General features: G+C 41.2%; 1 protein-coding gene across 10 annotated transcripts in view; it reads left to right on the forward strand.

Moving 5' to 3' along the window:
* Nucleotides 1-20,993, forward strand: part of dennd1a (DENN/MADD domain containing 1A) — a 532,879-nt gene that overhangs the window by 161,220 nt on the left and 350,666 nt on the right. For all 10 annotated transcript variants that reach the window (XM_078226515.1, XM_078226519.1, XM_078226517.1 and 7 more), the window contains exon 4: nt 14,067-14,116. In XM_078226515.1, the coding sequence (XP_078082641.1) occupies nt 14,067-14,116 (50 nt within the window). The remainder of the gene's footprint in view (nt 1-14,066; nt 14,117-20,993) is intronic.

Below are 20,993 nucleotides of genomic sequence, written 5' to 3' on the forward strand. Positions count from 1 at the left end.
GCAAAGGAACAGTAAGAGAGTTTGGAGGAGGTCTTATGACTCTCTTCTGAGGCTGGCATCTGATTAAAACGGGAAATGTGTGTGTTCCAGATCAACAAGGTATGAACCCCTAAGACCACTCATTGTAACCAATGAATATACCTTAGAAGTTCGCCCAGGGAGACTGATAGCCAACGCGGATGCCACCTGCTGCTACCCACCCACCTACTTTCTCCTCCGAAGATGGATGAAGTCGTCATGATTCTGAACTTCATGGACACTCAGCCAGTATCAGCCAAGCAAATTCAGGCATGGACCCAAAAGGACCCGACGTTGGTACCCTCCTAATTATCAGGAGTTGAGTGTGGACGATTGTATCATCTTGTGGGGAGCCTGGATGGATGTCCTGCATCCAGCGACCAATACTTCAAGAATTGCACAATTGCCGTCCAGGAATTTCTAAGATGAAAATGCGCGCAAGGAGCTATGTTTGGTGGCCTGGCATAGACTGAGATATCGAAAACCTGGTCAAGAACTTGCCAGGAAAATCAGATGGCCCCACCAGCAGCCTTTTTGCACCTTTGGGAATGGCCAGGGCTGAGTACATGCCGACTTTGCATGGAGCCATTTATGGGCTCCATGTTTTTAATTCTCATCAACGCCCATTCAAAATGGATTGACGTGCACCAGATGGCCCCTACTACCTCATGGAGAAACTCTATCAATCTGTTCATACGCATGGCATGCCCGAGGTTCTTGTGACAGACACAGGACCCCATTTACCAGCGGGGAGTTTCAAACCCACATGAGTAGAAACAGAATAAGGTACATCCACACGGCACCCTACCACTCGTCCTCAAATGGCCTGGCTGAACTGATGGTCCAGACATTCATAGAAATCATAGAAACCCTACAGTACAGAAAGAGGCCATTCGGCCCATCGAGTCTGCACAGACCACAATCCCACCCAGGCGCTACCCCCATATCCCTACAGATTTACCCACTAATCCCTCTAACCTACGCATCTCAGGACACTAAGGGCAATTTTACCACGGCCAATCAACCTAACCCGCACATCTTTGGACTGTGGGAGGAAACCGGAGCACCCGGAGGAAACCCACCCAGACACGAGGAGAATGTGCAAACTCCACACAGACAGTGACCCAAGCCGGGAATCGAACCCAGGTCCCTGGAGCTGTGAAGCAGCAGTACTAACCGCCATGCTACCGTGTCGCCCACCCATTCAAAAGTGGCATGAAGAAACAAACCACATGTTCTCTAGAAAGAAAGCTGCATGTTTCCATATTAACTAAAGGACTATGCCGCCTATGATGATGGGAATAGCCTGGCAGATCTATTGATGGACTGGTTTCTTTGGACTAGGCTTAGCCCGATGTTCCCAAATTTGGCCGGCAATGTCAAGTTAAAACAAGAAGCCCAGAAAAGGGGCCATGATGGACAGAGATCAGATAGAGACTTCGAACCGGGAGATACGGCCCACCTGAGGAATTTCGTCAACGGATCTCCATTGATTCCGGGAGTTATCCTCTCAAAACCAAAACCAGTGTCTTACACGTTAAAACCAGGGAGAATACATTAAAGAAGCACATAGATCACCTCTGTCACAGGGAACCCTCCGCACAGGCAACTGTTTCTAAGGACCCGCCACCATCTGTGTCCTTCACACCAGCCTGTAGACAAGAAACTCTGTCTAAAACTCAAGAGCCAGTCACTTGGACATTGAAGATTCTGGCTCGGACAGAGACCTAGAGGCGGTGGACACCCAGTCAGCGGTTGTCATGGAGGATGAGCCCCCTGTAGTGACTCATCGATGCTCTTCACGGAAGCGGCGTTCACCTATCTGTTACACACTCCTTGACGAGACCCTATAAGCCATGGAGATGAGGTTGTGGGCAAAGAGATGGAGAAGACGCTGTCATCATGGGAGCAAAGGGGCACCCTCGGACTTCCATAGAGAATATCACTGGTTGATTTCCTTTTGGAGCTTGTTGAGCATGAGTTCCCCTGGTAACCAGATAGAATTCTTTACCTGAGCCTTTTATAAGGCTAGGATTGGGCCTGCTGAACTGAATCCCAGGCAGGGAATCGTGTACGTAAACCATGGTAGTGGTTTTACTTTGCATTCTGTAATAAACTATGTTCCTTTTCAGCCGGGCTTCCTGAATCACTACACCAGGTTTTGGGGCAATTGGTGACTTTATCTAAAGATAGACTTTAATTATAAAGTTGTGATGTTGGGAACTGGTAATTTTTTAAAAAGTTTGATTCTCACCAAGTTTTATTTGTGATTTCCTTTTGGGTTCAGCTGTGGTGTCCATTTAAAGTAACTAAAAATAAACTACAAATTGAACTTACTGGATAATTGGTTTCTTTGAAAATGAGCATACGCATGTATGTAAATTGACAAAAGAGTCCACCAATTTTCTTGAATTATCCTTAATTGCTAGCTTTATTTGCTTAGCAGTAAATTATGTCAGTCAACATTAGAATATTTAAGTGCCACAAGGAGTGAGGGTAATAAGGAGAAAAATAAAAATCTTCTACAACCTTAACGGTTTCTAATTTTTCACTGGGGCTGATGGGAATGTATCTGTGAGTATATTACTCAACTTTTAAATAGAAATGAGTGATAATCAGTAATGTCCAAAGGTTAATAAGCGAATTATTTGGATGCTTAAGTGCTTCGACAATGGATTTGGGATGAGGGAGTTTTCAGGTAGAGTTGGGACCTCAATTAGTATCAAGGAGTTGTTGCACTGGGGGCTCGAAATTCTTGAAGCATAATTCAATGCAAGTAAGGTTTGGATTAGCACACAATATTGATGTCAAAGAACACAGGATACTCCAAAACATGTCAAACTTGTGTGCTGGTATTTTGTGAGGGTTGTGAAGTTCACCTTAAACTTGCATTTATTGGCACTTTCCAGAAGAACTGAAATCTTCCTGCAGTTGGGGGAGGTTTCTCTCCTATAGTAATCAGGAAGTGAATTTAAAGTATGCTGTTATAAATTTATGAAAATGTTGTGCGCCAAGAATGGCAAGATAAGTAATGACATCTGCGCTCATTGTGAACTGAAATGATGCACAAACTTGTACAGGCATAACATTTTGACAAATTTGCATTGTATTTTTACATTCTGATTTGCATATGGCTTTCATGTTAAAATATAATGTTTATTAGATATTTTATATACAGAATTTTTAAGATTTCTTCTCTAGGTTTTCACTTTAATATGGTTCTTTATTACACATCCTCCATGCATCTTTGGAATATAGCCTAGGTTTGTGGAAACAATTTGAAAAGGATGAAAGAATTGGTGACATTATATGTGAATTCTTACTCCCATGTCCGACAAAATCACGGACCTCGATATTTGTAGAAAGGGTGTAGGATAACGTAGGGAAAATACAGAAAGACAGGGTTGCAGACAGGGAGAAGTGGGAAGACGATGGAAGTGAGAAAGTGAACCCATTGTGAGGGGCAGAAAGACTGGACTTTGGGACATTGGTGCTTGATGAAGGTGAAGGCAAAGGTTTGTGACACTGGCAGGGTAGGAAATGAGGCAATGATTGATGGAGAGGAGATGAAAGCTTCCAAGGAGAGCACTTCTGCTCCGCCTAGCTCACATGGAGTGCCTCAGAAAGCACTTAACTTTCCGTCACCTTTTCACTGCCAGATTTCCCAAATGCTGTTGACAACACTAAATTTCAATCAAAACTAATTGTACTGTGGAAGCGTAATTTAAATATGTCAATAAAGTACCCTACCTCTCCTTGATGGAACACTTCCACACCACAAAACCTGCACTGAAAATCGTGCATGACAGCTTAGGGTTGCATTTCCTGTTTTTTATTATTTGCCATTCTATCTAGCCTGTCATGTAGGGGGCGTCAGTGGTGATGCGATTGTGTCAGTTAATCTTATCTTTAATAAAGTCTCTTTTCCCCTTGTCTCAGACCTCTTATTGTTAAAATTTACAAAGTTACCAACTTGGGAGTTGGTTCAAATAGATAGAAGAGCAGAAATCTTCAAACCGTATGGGTTTCTTGGGTCACAGATAAAGTTCCCATTAGTTTGCATGCATTTCAATCAGGCACTCCTTACAGATTTTGTCCTTGTATAAGGTTTGCTCACCAAAGAGACAATGGTGTTAACAATAAGCCTTTCTGAACTTTCAACTTATTTCCCCAGATTAATAGAGGGCAAACCAATGAATAACAAATACAATTGCAAAAGGAACTGAATTATCTGACCATGTGCCAGAGTTCCAGGGTTCAAGAACCACATCCGTATTGAAATATAAAATGCTCTTATTTAAACTCTTAACATGATGTGGGGATACCGGCGTTGGCCTGGGGTGGGCCACAGTAAGAAGTCTCTCAACACCAGGTTAAAGTCCAACAGGTTTATTCGGAATCACGAGCTTTTGGAGCACTGCTCCTTCAGAGTGCTGTACTGACTCACCTGATGAAGGAGCAACGCTTTAGTATCCAAAGAGTTGTGAAACTCTTAACAGAGAATGAAATTCTGGAAAAAATGTTCTGAAAGAGTGTTCTGTTCAGGATTATCATACTAAAAAGAACACAAGAAATAGAAGCAGGAGTAGGCTCTTCAAGCCAGCGCCGCCATTCAATACGATCATGGCAGAAATTTATTTTCTTGGGATTTATAATACTCAAGGAAAGAATATGTTGGATGTCTCCTTTCACATGATGTGGAGATGCCGGCGTTGGACTGGGGTAAACACAGTAAGAGTTTTAACAACACCAGGTTAAAGTCCAACAGGTTTATTTGGTAGCAAATGCCAGTACTCAATGCCGACAACTGCCAGTTTCCAGATGCAATTTTACAACTCATCCGCTTCATCCTGGACCACAATGTCTTCACCTTCAACAACCAGTTCTTCATCCAGACACACGGAACAGCCATGGGGCCCAAATTCGGACCTCAATATGCCAACATCTTCATGGTAAGAAGTTTAACAACACCAGGTTAAAGTCCAACAGGTTTATTTGGTAGCAAAAGCCACACAAGCTTTCGAGGCTCTAAGCCCCTTCTTCAGGTGAGTATGAACGGATGAATGAACACCGCTCGACAATCACCAGGCAAGACTGTTCTCTTCCTGCTGGGGAGCACCCCAGCGGCCACGGGCATTCGGCCTCCGGGTTGAGGCCGGTTGAGGCCGTCCTTGTGTGTGCGGAGCTTGGCTGTCAGTTTCTGCTCGGCGACTCTGCGCTGTCGTGTGTCGCGGGGGCCGCCTTGGAGAACGCTTGCCCGAGTATCGGAGGCCGAATGCCCGTGGCCGCTGGGGTGCTCCCCAGCAGGAAGAGAACAGTCTTGCCTGGTGATTGTCGAGCGGTGTTCATTCATCCGTTCATACTCACCTGAAGAAGGGGCTTAGAGCCTCGAAAGCTTGTGTGGCTTTTGCTACCAAATAAACCTGTTGGACTTTAACCTGGTGTTGTTAAACTTCTTACTGTGTTTACCCCAGTCCAACGCCGGCATCTCCACATCACAACATCTTCATGCACAGGTTCGAACAAGACTTCTTCACCGCGCAGGACCTTCAACCAATGCTATACACTAGATACATCGAAGACATTTTCTTCCTTTGGACTCATGGTGAACAATCACTGAAACAACTATATGATGACATCAACAAGTTCCATCCCATCATCAGACTCACCATGGACTACTCTGGAATCGGTTGCATTCTTGGACACATGCATCTCCATTAAGGACGGTCACCTCAGCACCTCGCTGTACAGCAAGCCCACGGATAACCTCACGATGCTCCACTTCTCCAGCTTCCACCCTGAACACGTTAAAGAAGCCATCCCCTACGGACAAGCCCTCTGTATACACAGGATCTGCTCAGATGCGGAGGATTGCGACAGACACCTCCAGACGCTGAAAGATGCCCTCATAAGAACAGGATACGGAGCTCGACTCATCGATCGACAGTCCCGACGAGCCACAGTGAAAAACCGCACCGACCTCAGAAGACAAACACGGACACGGTGGACAGAGTACCCTGCGTCGTCCAGTACTTCCCCAGAGTGGAGAAGCTACGGCATCTCCTCCGGAGCCTTCAATATGTCATTGATGAAGACAAACATCTCGCCAAGGTCATCCCTACTTCTTGCCTTCAAACAACCGCACAACCTCAAACAGACCATTGTCTGCAGCAAACTACCCAGCCTTCAGGAGAACAGTGACCACGACACCACACAACCCTGCCACAGCAACCTCTGCAAGACGTGCCGGATCATCGACACGGATGCCATCATCTCACGTGAGAACACCATCTACCAGGTACACAGTACCTACTCTTGCAACTCGGCCAACGTTGTCTTCCTGATAAGCTGTAGGAAAGGATGTCCCGAGGCATGGTACATTGGGGAAACCATGCAGATGCTACGACAACAGATGAATGAACACCACTTGACAATCACCAGGCAAGACTGTTCTCTTCCTGTTGGGGAGCACTTCAGCGGTCACGGGCATTCAGCCACTGATCTTTGGGTAAGTGTTCTCCAAGGTGGCCTTCACGACACACGACAGCACAGAGTTGATGAGCAGAGACTGATAGCCAAGTTCCGCACACATGAGGACGGCCTAAACCGGGATCTTGGGTTCATGTCACACTATCGGTAACCCTCACAGCTTGCCTCCTGGACTTGCAGAATCTCACTGGCTATCCTGTCTGGAGACAATACACATCTCTTTAACCTGTGCCTAATGCTCCCTCCACTCACATTGTCTGTATCTTTAAGACCTGGTTGGCTGTAGAGATTTACATTCTAATCAGTATTCTGTAACTTGAGTTTGTGTCTCTGTGTGCCTTGTTTGTGAGCAGATATCCACTCCATCTGACGAAGGAGCAGCGCTCCAAAAGCTAATGGCATTTGCTACCAAATAAACCTGTTGGACTTTAACCTGGTGTTGTTAAAACTCTTACTGTCCTTTCACATGCTCAGAGCATCTCAGCATGCTTTCCAAACAAGTACAGTCTCCTTTTTTTAAAGACAGGAATGGCTGCCAGATTGCATGTACGGTCCCCCCAAATAGCAGTGAGATAAAAATTATGTAGATTGAGGGATAATGTTGGTTAGGACATGGAGAATTGTGCTAGTTAGTGTCATGGGATCTTTTGAGTCTCCCAGTGATCATTTATAGAGAAAATTCAAATAATCCAAAAAAGTTAATTTTAACAGCAACAGCACCTTCTATTTATGTAGTGCCTAATAAAACTTTCCCCAACAGTTCACGGGAGCGTTGGAAAGCAGAATTTGACACTGGGCCACATAAGACCAAGCCTCCTTTGGCAGCACTTCAAAATCCTCAACCATCTGGACGAACAAAGGCAGACAGCACATAGGAACACAACTACCTTCAAGTTATCCTTCAACTTGCACACCAACCTGACTTGGAAGTATATCGTTGCTCCTTCACTGCCACTGGGGCAAAATCCTGGAAATCAGTTCCTAACAGCAATGTGGGTGTATCTATACCACAAGAACTTCAGCAGTTCAAAAAATAAGCTCACCATTCATTAACTTCTCATGGGTAATTAGCGATGGTAGATGAATGTTGACCTTGCCAGTGATGCCTGCTTCCCATTAATGAATAGGGAGAAAAGTAATATTGGGACAAATGCTTAAAAGCTTGGTTAGACGTAGGCTTCAAGGAATGTTTTAAAGGATGAAAGAGAGGTGGAGAGGTTTAGGGAGAGAATTCCATAGCTGATTGGCAAATTGATTTTGATTGGTTGCCGTATTGCTATGGAGAATGCACCAGGGAATTATTATCCCTCATGCTTTTGCTTAATTCAAGAAGTGTGTAATGCCTGGACATGTTCTTTCTACTTGCAGAGGTAGGTCCCTGCATATGAATATATGTATCTTCTAGCAAGTATAAGTGAACTACATTCTGAGCCTGACCATCTTAATTTGGTTGATAGTGTAATCCCTAGTACACCCTGGATTGTGCAGAAAGTGCCATCCAATTACAGAATCACATCTAATGTTAGACATTATGTTTTGAGTTTTGCAACCATCGGACGATTGAGCATGGTCAGTATTCGGCTATTAAGAGCAGTCGAAGGAATATGCTGTTTGATACAATCCGTACCTGGCACCACTCTGGCACTGAAATACAGATACCACATTGCTGATTTGTGTGGTAGATTTGGCTTGATGGCAGCATCCTGTTGGTGGAATACACCAGTCACGTTACCACTGCATTGTAGTAGCATGAAATGATTAGCTTTATCTGTTGTTCAAATATTTCAGGTACCTTACCCTTCTGGGGTAATTTGAGATTAAATATTTTTCGGGTTGTGGAAAAGGTGGCCTTCGGCTCAATTGTGAGTTTGTGATACACAGCCAGCAATGATTGGATTGAGGTAAGCGTTATCCCACAGGATAGTTGTGTTGTGCCTTATTTCAGAGCCAAGCCTGCTCAGTGAGCAAATGGCTCGGGCCCTATTTATGAGGCTGTCAACAGCGAGTGATGGTATGGGTGGTAATGGTGGCTCAGTGGTTCGCACTGCTGCCTCTCAGCTCTGAGGACTCGGGTTCAATTCCGACCTTGGGTGACTGTGTGTGGAGTTTGCATGGTTTGCACATTCTCTCTGTATCTGCGTGGGATTCTTTCTGGTGCTCCAGTTTCCTCCCAAAGTCCAAAGATGTGCAGGTTACGTGGATCGGCCATGCTAAATTACCCTTTAATTTCCAGAGATATGTAAGTTGAGTGGATTAGCAAGGTAAATATGTGGGGTTACAGGGATAGGGGTCGGGGGAGGGCCTGGGTAAGATACTCTATTAGAGAGCCAGTGAAGACACAATTGTCCGAAAAGCCTCTGCTGCACTGCAGGGACTCTATGATTCTGTGAGTGGGTCTGCAGGAATCCCAACACCTATGTTGACCAGTGAAGGTAGGTTTACAGGATACGGTCGTTAAATGAACGTTAAAGTTGGACCCAGAATTTATTGTCCTATCATTTTCACTACCACTGCATGACTTACAACTGGAGCATTGTGCAAAGGAAAAATTATACCAGAGGACTGAAAGAGCCTTGCTGTGTACATACATAGCCAAATAAAATTGGCAGTGCAAATAAGAAATGGTGTGAAAAAACTGTTACAGCAGAGGTGAGACTTGAAAACTCTTTATGAAGCAGTGATGGAGGTTTCTGTGGAATGAAAACTTAAATATTTTGAAAAGAAAGTGAAGGAATGATTGTGCCGACAAGGTTTACCCATGCACACATGTATATATTTGATTGTGATGACTGGATAGCTCTTTCAAAGACCCAGTACAGGCACAGTGGGCTGACTGGCCACCTCCTGTCAAATTGGTAAATCCTGCCTGTTTTTATAAAAAAAAATATTTCCATGCAAACCGAAGTGTAAACTTTAATGATTTTACTTCTATCATGATAAGCTCGTGTTTACCATAAAATTGAACTGTACAAGAAAACGTTTGTCAGTCTAAAGTTGTGCGGGTTAGGTGTATTGACCATACTAATATTGCCCTTAGTGTCCTGGGATGCATAGGTTAGAGGAATTAGCGGGGTAGATATGTGGGGTTACGGGGGTAGGGCTAGATGCGCTTGTTGTCAGTGCAGACTCGATGGGCCTAATGGCCTCCTCCTACGCTATAGGGATTCTAAGAATTCTATCTATGAAAACTTTGTTTTAGCATGGCAAGAGTCTGGTATATTTGTGTTTTATTGACCTTAAATATGATCATTTAAAAAAAAATCACTTCACTGACCGTCAAATATTATGAAACATAAAAATGCTTTTCATGAAGGATTGCATTTATCCCTCGTTTTAGGGCTTGGGCTGCCTTGGAGCTACTTCCCCAGTGCTATCATTAACCCTCACATTGTAAATAAACTGAAAACCACTTCAATTTTTTTTGATAATTTTGACATGTAACTGGTTAACTCTGGGGATAACTTCAGAATTGAGCTATGAAGGCTAAATAATGAGTGACTGCCATCACCCGCAATGCCATAAAATAAAATCCTTCTGAAAATTATGATATTGTTTTTCCATTTTCTGAACCTCTGTTTTAAATAGTGAATGTTGATGACCTAATCAGAAAAACTGGCTTGAGGTGTTGCTGAGCTGAATACAGTGGTTCAAGGCGGCTCAATTAACACAAATCGAAATCCAGTCATCAACCTGAGGGAATTTCAGCTGCAAAATAGAGCTCCCTGAAGCTGTTTGATGAAAAAAAAGGAACAAATGAATAAGGTGATAATTTTTTGACTAGGTATACTGATCATGATAGTGAACCTCCTTTTATTATTTTATTTTATGGCATTGCAGGTGATGGCAGTCACTCATTATTTAGCCTTCTTCGCTCAATTCTGAAGTTATTTCCAGAGTTAACCAGCTATACTGCAAATTATCAAAAAAATTGAAGTGGTTTTCAGTTTATTTACAAATATTGTTTAAAATGTGAGGATTAATGACAGCACTGGGGAAGTAGCTCCGAGGCACCCCAAGCCCTAAAATGAGAGAGAAATACAAAATTTCTAAATCCATAATTGAGTAACTAGAGGCATGTTCTTTTTGCTCTGCAGTTCTGTGCCTGGGCAGAGGGTAGTACATGTTTAAAAACATTTAAATCTGGTTTATATAGATCTGCTAGTCCGGGGACAACAAAAAGCTTGTCTTTTTAGCCATCGGGTTTGGAAGAGATATTTTCCACGAGAATGTGAATCCACTCTAGTAATGTACATTGATTCTTGATTTTTGAGGATAAATGAAAAACTTTATTAATATGGACGAGAAGCATACATTCATAATCAATCGAATGTTTAGCACAGCAGCATTTTGTTTGAAGTCAGCATCTTTAAGTATTTTTGCTTAAAACTTTGCAGTTGAAGCTAACTTAATCCATGAGCTGCAGTCATCAATATGTGTATGGTTGGAAATATTGATTGGTAAGGATTTTAGACAGTGCATGTGAAGCTTATAATGTCAGTGGTAGTTTGATAATGAAAAGAGTGGAACCTGGGGGAATGGAGACAGGTGGTGCATGTCCTATAGCCAGCAGTGACATGGCTGCTTTGAATCCCACTAGAGACATGGATCATGCCCTACTCTTTGCAAATGTGACTGCTTGGTATATACCAGTTTCCTGTTCAAAATAACAAGCTTGAAACTAGATCACAAAATAAATGGTTGTTGAAATAGGAAACAATAGGATTTCGGGTGGGGGGGGGGGTGGAAAGTGGTCTTGGAATCCTTAAAAACAGGTGTAGAGCACAGTACAAATACTTAGCCACCACTACGTTAAAACTGTTTTACTGCAGCTATTTTTGATGCAAATTTCTAAACAAAGTAATGTTGCTTTTTAATGTACAATACTTGTAGTACAGACACAGTGATGATCCCTCTGTTCCACTATCTGTTCCATTATCTTTGTACATTCAAACCTCACCAGGTTTGGTGATTCATTTATTTTTGGTAATGTTTAAGTTATTTATATAAAATGCAACTTGCATTTTCTCTAGGATGCTTTTCTACATTCGGCTGACATTACTTCACATGACTGGATTTGCTTTGCAAATTTAGCGTGCACAAGAAAATCATGTTGATTTTAACTACAAAAACTATTTGAGTGCATTTAATTGAATGGAATTCTTTTTTGCTCAATTCCACAGACACACCCTGTATTTTTATTGTTGTATGGTGGTATGTAAAACTGAATGGTGGTCTGTACAGTATGGTATTATCATATAATCTAACTCCTTTAAACCTACAAAATTGGACCATTTGCACACTTCTCTGTGATAAAAGTTTCCTCCATAATGTAGTTTTTGTGATCAACAGTTCAGTATCTTAAAATCCTTTTTATTTGGTGCTGTCATATTCTTTGTAAATCTTTGTTTGATAAAATGGATGGTACGCCAGAAGAGTATCAAAAATTAATTGGTAAACTTGGGTATTTAAGTAATTCTTATGTGTTGACTGAATGGCCTTCGTGGTTAGTAGTGCATTGGAACGGGTTTGTAATTGCAGAAAGGTATGGGCAAATACAATCAATAATATATTGCAGTGAAGAGTGCAAGACTTCCTGGAAAGTGGGAGAAGGGCTAATTAGTGTCTCATGTAATATAGCCTGCAATATTCTATCAGCTGCTTTGCCCTGCCTCTGAAACAGTTCCGCCATGAAGTATGTTTACTTTAGCAGCGGAAGGAATTGATTGTTTAGAATTGCAAGAGTTTATGTAAAGATACCAAAGTTAGTTTGCAGAAGGCAGATCTGTGGCAACATGTGGTTGAAGGGTTAAATGGAGTAATGGATCACACGTGTGATTCTTTGTTGTTGTTTGATTATAGCAATAGTTACAACAGCATTATTTTGTATAATTTAGAACAAACATTTTTGCAGGCAAATCTGTTGTGGGGAAAAAATATTTTGCATGATTTGTGATGACTGCATAAACTAAGTGCATGGGCTACTTAACCTTAAGTTACTGCTAGAAATGTAGTGTTCGGCATTCAAGAGAACTGGTAAGAAAACTGTTACGTGTGCAAAATAATGTTTAATTTATCAGGAAGGTTCAAATTGGCTTTAGGCAATCCAGCCACAGCTTGAACTGGTTCACTGGGACCACAGGAAAATTTAATTAGCTATTTCTCATCCACATGTAAAATATATGAATATAAAGTGAAAATGTAATTAACATTACCAACCATTTTATGAAAATTGTTTGTGTAATGTAAACTATGTGGCTTATAAGATGCAGACACAAGTGTTAGTTTGCTATAATGAAAATGTAAAAAAAAATATTTTGCCCCATCTGAAGGTGAATAGATTTTTTTTCAAGGAGAAAAAAGGATTGATATTATGAAAGTGGTATGTAGTGAAATATTTAATATACTTGTAAAGCTGTTTTATTTGATTTTTGATGTGTTGCCCTATGCCCATGCAGTGTAGGAAATGTATTTAGTATGACATTATAGATTATAACATTTATGGCTATGAAGAAGATGATTTCAAGTAACCTAAATTTACAATTTTAGAGCAATTCCTAACATTGGTTTAAATGATAGACAAATATGTTGAATGCAATATAGCCTTCTATGCATATTTTACAAAAGTGGAAAGAACACTAATATTTGAAATATTTAAGTTGCAGTTTGAGTTTGATTTTAAAATGTGATTTCAGCAAGTTAGTGTAGTATCCTTTATCTGAGCAGATGATTTTGCCCATAAGTATCTCTGTCCTTTCTGCCCCCTCCTTGCTTACACAGGTACTGTGCCCTCCAGCATTTTCATTGATTGCACTGTCTCAGCAGCATACTTTGGAAACTTGACCTCAATACTTTTTTAAAAAACGCTATGTATCTTTTAAACTTTTGATAATCTAAAGTTGCAGTTGTGTGTGGCTTAAAAGCAACAATATTTTTTTTAAAACCCTTTTTTGTGTTGTAAAACGGTTCATGTGCTTAAAACATTTCATGTGCCTGCCAGTTTGTACTGCTAAAAAAAAATGACAGACTGGAGAAAGGTGATGCTGCTTTTTGTGGTCTTCCCTTTTGTCCAAAACCACATACTCTACCATTGGTTTTCTAATCCCATCAGCCCCTGTTTCTAGGTAACAGCCAAAGCTCTGGCAGCAGTGGCAGTCTGGGCCAAGATAAGCCCATGTGGTTTGGTGTTATTTAGTATGATCCATATGGCCAAGCTGAAGAGAGTCCCAGGAGAGGTGTTAACACTCAGCATCCCAACCTCCAATCCCCTGGGAGGTTGTGTGAGGTAACCCCTGCAGCCTGTCCATGTGTGAATCTTGATCGGTTTTTCCATATTTAATGAAGGTTGATATTGTTTATTATTACAAATGATTGACTGCTCATTGCTTCTTTTTTACAAATGATAAGTGTGCTGTTTCTTGAACTGTCTCCCATTTTGTAATGGAGCACAGGAGGGCGGGGAGAGGGGGTTAGCGGGAGAGGAAGGTGTAATTGTATGGTGCAGTTAATATTAGATTTATTGGCCCCATAAGATGCATAAATTCTCTGTTTTCTCTCCACAGGAAGTTCTGCAGACATTGACCAAGTTTTGTTTCCCTTTCTATGTGGACAGGTACTGTTATCATTGCAAAGTTTATGAGATAAAGATGCTATAAAATTGCTCTGGAAAATAACAAAGAAACATGCTTGTGTTTGTGCCTTTAAAATCTCATTTAAAGCACCCCCCTCGCACATAAAAACGAGGAAACTGTTTTTATTTGCCTGTTAAGCAGGTATTGTAATTTACCGCAGGTGCTCTGAATCATAATTCTGTTTAGTGTCATCATAATGCTGCTGTTCTCTTGAAGTTGAAAGCAGTAGAGTGCCTAAGAGAAGCTGTAAATTAAATCTTCACTTCAGCAGAGCACAACCATGGGTGGTTTGTGAATGTTACACATACCATCCCAGTTTCATGCACTTCAGTAATATTCACTGGACTTTTGGCAGTGTTAATTGTAAGTTAATGAAAAAGGGGAATGGTGCTTATTTAAGATTTGCGGGGACTATTTTGTGACAGTTTTATTTTTAAATCTTGACATAGTATGATTATGTTTGTAACTTTGTCCATCCTTTTCCCTCAGCAACTAGTTTTAATTTCAGCCTATTTTGCAAATGTATGCAATAAAATTAATATTCAAATCAGTTCTTGTTCAAAAATTGGCTATAGCTTTTGCTTTTTAAAACCTAAACAATGTATTTACTTACTTAATAGCGCCCTCTGTAGATACTTTGAGAAATGCTTTGTCATTGAATACTTTTCTTTGAAAGGAAATGATTTATTACTTATCATCATGCACTTATTATTGAGCAAACTGAGGTGTTAACTTTGGGTTATGCATGCTGTAACATTGAGTATATTAAAATTATCTTTAAAATTATGAGCAAGTTTAATTTTCATGACTAATATGTTATTAGAGAAGGCAAAAATTCAACTTTTGCTGGCTTAATTTTTTATTAATCGCAGTAGATCATATCCAGCAAAGTTCTTGCATGAGCTAACCAAGACCTATAAACCATGTGCAGTGCAGTTAGTATTGTGCCACCCCCCCACCCTCTGTGCTGCACTCTTCCTTCCATTTGACATTTACATTTGCTGTGGAATTAGTATCCTTATTGCATCAGTACTTCCTTAAATCCCCATGCCAATTCATCCTTCCCATGTCACCTCCATTCGCCCATTCCATCACTCTCCTGCCATCCACTCACCCTTCCCTGCTGTTCTAATCAACTCCCAAAACCCTTCAACCAGGACAACTTTGTTGTTGGGCTCCCTTTACCTTGCGCTGTTCTATCCCCCCCCCCCCCCCCCCCCCCCCCACCACCATCAGCGGCAACTGTTGGCAGCCATGTGCGCCTCAGGCACTCCAGTCAGCAACACATTAGAGCAGCTATGCCTCATAACAGTAATCACTATCTAAAGGTCACAGAAACCTAAAGGCTCACGTTTGGGGCGGAGGAGCATGTGGACAGATGGCAACTTTGAGCTTTGCTTCGCATACTTTCTGATCTCTTGGCCTACATTCATTGGCAGAAGATGGAATGTCTTCCAACTGTGGGAAGGGTGGGGGTAATGGAGTGGGGAGGAAAGGGTACAGGGAGAGTGGAAAATCAGGTGGGAGAGTTCAATCCTTCAACATACACGATGCCTTAGTGTTGCAGTAAAATTTTACAAGATTTATTTCGCCAGTTGTCAGCCCATGGTTGTAAAATTTCAATGGAATGACAGTTGTGACAGACCAAAACTCTGTTTTATTATTATCATTATTATATATTATTCAGCTAATTTATAATACATTTCATGATGAGTGTCACAATACATTCCTACCTTTTGCTGGAAATGTTTAGAAAAAATGTTGGCACTTTGCCACAGGATAGGAAATTTTTCAGCAAATGTTTGATTGATTGTGACATTTATGCACCTTTCTACAAGTAGTGGCAGAACAGCACTGCCAGTAAGTAACCTGGACTGATTTTCTTGGTTGGAGAGTGCTGACACATGTTAGGTGAGAGGATAGGATTGTGGAAAAGTGCTTTATCCTTCTTTTGAATGAGTTTGCTTGTCAGCAGATGCATTTGCTAATTTGACAATCCCGGACAATTTTAGCTGTGTCAATGTGCAAGGCATATGTGATGACACCGTGTTCCCATACGCTATGTATATGTTGAGTATTGATTTTAGACCCTTGGTTTGTTGGAAACTTCATAGAGAAACTAGTTTTTAGTGTATGGAAACTCATTTGTGGATGTTCAGTCATTGAGCATGTTCAAGACAGATTGCTAGATTTTTGGATACTAAGCAGTTTTTTTTTCATGACACGTGAGTACTGTTGGCAAAACCAGCAATTGTGGCCCATCCCTAATTACCCTTGAGAAGGTATTGATAAGCCATCTTCTTGAACCGCTGCAATTTACCTGGTGTAGGTACGCGCACTGTACTGTTAGAAAGGGAGTTTCAGTTGCATGACCAAAGGCAATGAAGGAATGGTAATACAATTCCAACTCAGAATGGCATGTGATTTGTAGCGGAATGTGTAGGTAGCTGTTCTTGTTTTTCTAAGTGGTAGCAGTTGCAAATTTGGAAGATGCTGTTGAAGGCAAATTGATGTAGTTCATCTTGTATTTGATTTATTAAGGTGCCACATCAAAGGTTATTGTAGTAAATAAAAGCTGATGCAGTGGGGATAACATATTAGCGTGGATAAAAGATTGGTTAGCTAACATGAAACAAAGTAGGCATAAGTGGCTAATTTTCTGTTTGGTGAGATGTAACAAGTGGTGTGCCACAGGGATCACCATTTTACAATTTATATAAATGACTTGGAAGAAGAGACTGCTGGAGTTTTGGTTGCTACGTTTGCTGATGACACAAAAATAGATAGGAAAATAAGTTGTGAAGAGGACATAAGTCTACAAAGGGATATAGGCTAAGTGAGTGAACAAAGATCTGGCAAATGGAGTATAATGTGACAAATTGTCCATTTTGGCAGCACGAATAAGAAAGAAATATATTATTGAAATGTTGAGATATTGCAAAGCTCTGAGGTGTAGAGGGATCTGGGTGTCCTAGTACATAAATCGCAAAAGGTTAGTTTGCAGATACAAGTAATTAGGAAAGCTAATAGAGGTTATGCTTCAGTTTTACAGGGCATTAGTGAGACCACGTCTGGAGTACTGTGTACAGTATTGATCTCCTTATTTAAGGAAGGGTGTAAATGCATTGGAATTGGTTCAGAGAGGGTTTACTAGACTAATTCTTGGAATGGACCAGTTTTATTTTCTTTGTTCATTTGTGGGACATCAACGTTGTTGATTGGCCAGCGTTTATTACCCATTCCTAGTTGCCTTTGAGCTGAATGGCTTGCTGGGCCATTTCAGAGGGCAGTTGAGAGTCAACTTTTTAAGAGGAAAAGTTGGAGCGGTTTGTATCCGCTGGAGTTAAGAAGAGCAAGAAATGACTTGACTGAAACATACAGGATCCTGAGGGGTCTTGACTGGATGGATGTGGAGAGGATGCTTCCCTTTATGGGACAATCTAGAGTTAGGGGTCACTATTTAAAAATAAGGGTCACCCATTTAAGACAGAGTTGAGAATTTTTTCTCTCAGGGTTGAGTGTCCTTGGGACCTTTGTTTCCGCTGCCTTTTGAGGTGGAGAGCCTTTGAATATTTTCAAGGCAGAGGTAGAGATGCTTGATAAACAAGAGCGTGAAAGGTTATTGGAGGTAGGTGGGAATATGAGGTTGAGGTTACCATCAGATCAGCCATGATCTTATTGAATGGCGGAGCAGATTTGGAGGACCGAGTGGCCTACTCCTAGAATGTATGTTGTATGGAATACACACTGCTATCAATTTGCATTGATCATGCAGGGAATTAATGTTTATATTGGTGGTTTGGGTGCTGATCAAGCAAATGAATGGTGTTGAGAGCTTCTTAAGTGTTGTTGGAACTGTACTCATCCAATCAATTGGAGAGTATTCCATCACAGTCCTGACTTGTGCCTTGTAGATGGTGAAAAGGCTTTGGGAGTTAGGAGTTGAGTTACCACAGAATTTCCAGTCTCTGACCTGCTTTTGTAGCCACAACATTTATGTGGCTGGTCTAGTTTAGTTTCTGGTCAATGGCAACCCTAGAGGATGTTGATGGTGGTAGATTCAGTGATGATAATGGAAGGGCAAGGACAGATGGTTTGATTTTCTCTTATTTAAGATGATCATTGCCTGGCACTTGTGTGACGTGAATGTTACCACTTATCAGCCCAAGCCTGAATGTTGTCCAAATTTGCTGTACGTGGATATGGACTGCATAAGTATCTGAGAAGTTGCGAATGGTACTGAACACCGTGCAGTCATCAGTAAACATCCCCTCTTCTGATCCTATGTTGGAGGGAAGGTCATTGATTGAAGCAGTTGAAGATGGTTGGGTCTAGGACCCTACCCTGAGGAACGTCTGCTGCAGCGACCTGGGTCTGAGATGATTGGCCTATAAGAATTACAAACATCTTCGGTTGTGCTGGCATGACTCCAACCAGTGAAGAGTTTTCTCCCTAATTCCCCATTGCCTTCAATTTTGTTGGGGCTCCTTGGTGCCAATTGGTTAAATGTTTCTTTAATGTCAAGGGCAGCTACACAGCACATCTCTGGAATTCAGTCCTTTTGTCCAGGTTTGCTTTTGAGCTGAGTTGGCTTGGTGGAACTCAAACTGTGCATTAGTGAGCAGATTATTGTTGCGCAAGCCCTGCTTGATAGCTTTATCAATAACCCCTTCCATCATTTTGCTATGATGAAGGGTAGACTGACAGGGTGGTAGTTGGATGGTTTGGATTTGTGCTGTTTTTTTGTAGACAGCACATGCTGGTCAATTTTCCACATTCCAGATGTCAATATTACAGCTTACTGGAACAGCTTGGCAACACGTCTTCAGCACCAAAGCCAGGATATTGCTCGGGTGAATAGTTTTTGCTGTATCTTATGTCTTCCATTTCTTGATGATACATGGAGTGAATGAAATTCACTGAAGTCTGGCAACTGTGATGCAGGGAACCTGAAGAGGAGGCCGAGTTGGGTCATCCACCTGGCACTTCTGACTGAAGGTGGTTGACACATGTTTCAGCTTCGTCTTTTGCTCTGACTTGCTAGAGCCTGCCATCATTGAGGACGGGGATGTTTTTGGAGCCTGCTCCTCTGGTTAGTTGTTTAATTGACCACCATCATTCATGACTTAGTATGGCAGGATTGCAGAACTTTGATCTGATTCATTGGTTGTTGAATTGCTTAACTCTTTTGCATGCTGCTTCAAATTAAGGAATATGGAGATAGTGTGGGAAGGTGAGTTGAGGTAGTAGATTAGCTAGGTTGATCAGATCAGTGGAGTAAGCTCAAACTGCCAGGTTGCCCACTCCTGCTCCTATTCCTTGTGTACAATTGTACGTGGAATCCTAGAAGAAAAGTGTTTAAAATTATATTTTTAGTGACGAATATAGCACATTTTCCCCCCAAATTGGAATGAGAGCATTGGGGAAATTGTGACGATAATGCAAGAAGAATGAAAATGTATTGAGTTTCATTTTATTATTGTCATGTTAGTATATAAACAGTAAAGCTGCAGCTGAAATTTGAGTAACTGTTACCATAATTCTGGTCATTTCCACAGCTTAGGAAATAAGAACTTGCTGAACTCAGAGTCAATGATTTCCCTGCATCTATCAAGGAATATTAAACTGTAGCTGTTTTCACGTCTCAGAAATGTTACAGTGCAGGAGGAGGCCATTTGGCCCATCATGTTTGCACCGGCTGTCTGACTGAGCAATTCACTTAGCGCCGCTCTCCCGTTTTCTTTGAACTGCTTTCCTGCTTGTGAAGAATGCTGCATAAATGCAAGATGTTCAGTTCAAACACTGTTTTATATTTGTATGACAGCCTCAAGAATTGGATTGATTTTAGTTGACATTTCAGCAATGAGAAAATAGTATTAGACCAGTGATCTTTTTGCTGGAACAATTTTATTTATGAAGTTGAATCCATTTACTTCTGACCTTATTCCATACCAACTTGATTTCGGTCAACAGCAGAATAAAGTTAGCTCCCTTACCACATGTTTCTTGTTCTTTGTGAGTTACTGCAGTTAGTTACTGCATTTTCCAGGTAAGACCTTGTTCCAAAGCTTTCTGTTGTATCCTTAGATAATTGGGCACAATTCTAATTGGAATAAATACCAAAGTTTTTTCCTACTGATGACATTCAGGCAACAGGACCAGTCAATGTCATAAATATGTGGCAGCGTTCCTCTAATTTGGGAAAAAAAAGGTTCCAAGTTGAATGGTTAAAGCTTGCTGAGACAGATTCATAGGAGGTCTTTGTACAAAATTTGCTCTTAAAATAACCAACAATGAAAATTTGGTAGCAAATGTATGAAAAGTGATGCTGAATTTCTAACCCTTATATTATTGTCAGGACATTTGATGAAATGTTTTCATCCATTTTAACTGCTTCCAATGTAACACGTGTTTCTATACTAACGTACTTTGAAATGCATAGTCCTACGAAATGGTTAAAGGTTGGTTAAAATCTTCATCTGTTGTGTAACTGCAGCCTTGGCTCAGTGGTAGCACTCTCATCCCTGAGTCACAAGGTTGTGCAATTAAGCTGGATTTTGCAGAGATATGTGTACATAATTTAGATTGAGACTTCACTGCAGAACTGAAGGATGGCTGGACTGGCAGAGATGCAGTCTTTCGGATCAGATGTGAAGCTGAAGCCACATCTGCCTTCTCTTGTGGTCATAAAAGCTTGCAGAGCACTATTTTAGATGAGTAGGGAATTTCTCCTGGTGTCCAGGCCAAATTTATCTCTCAGCTCACATTGTTAAACAGAGTATCTGGTTATTTATCTCATTGCTGTTTGTGGGACTGTGCTGTGTGCACACTGACAGCCACATTTCTGTACATTCCATT

This window comes from Mustelus asterias, chromosome 13, assembly GCF_964213995.1.
Source record: "Mustelus asterias chromosome 13, sMusAst1.hap1.1, whole genome shotgun sequence".
NCBI classification, from domain to species: Eukaryota; Metazoa; Chordata; class Chondrichthyes; order Carcharhiniformes; family Triakidae; genus Mustelus; species Mustelus asterias.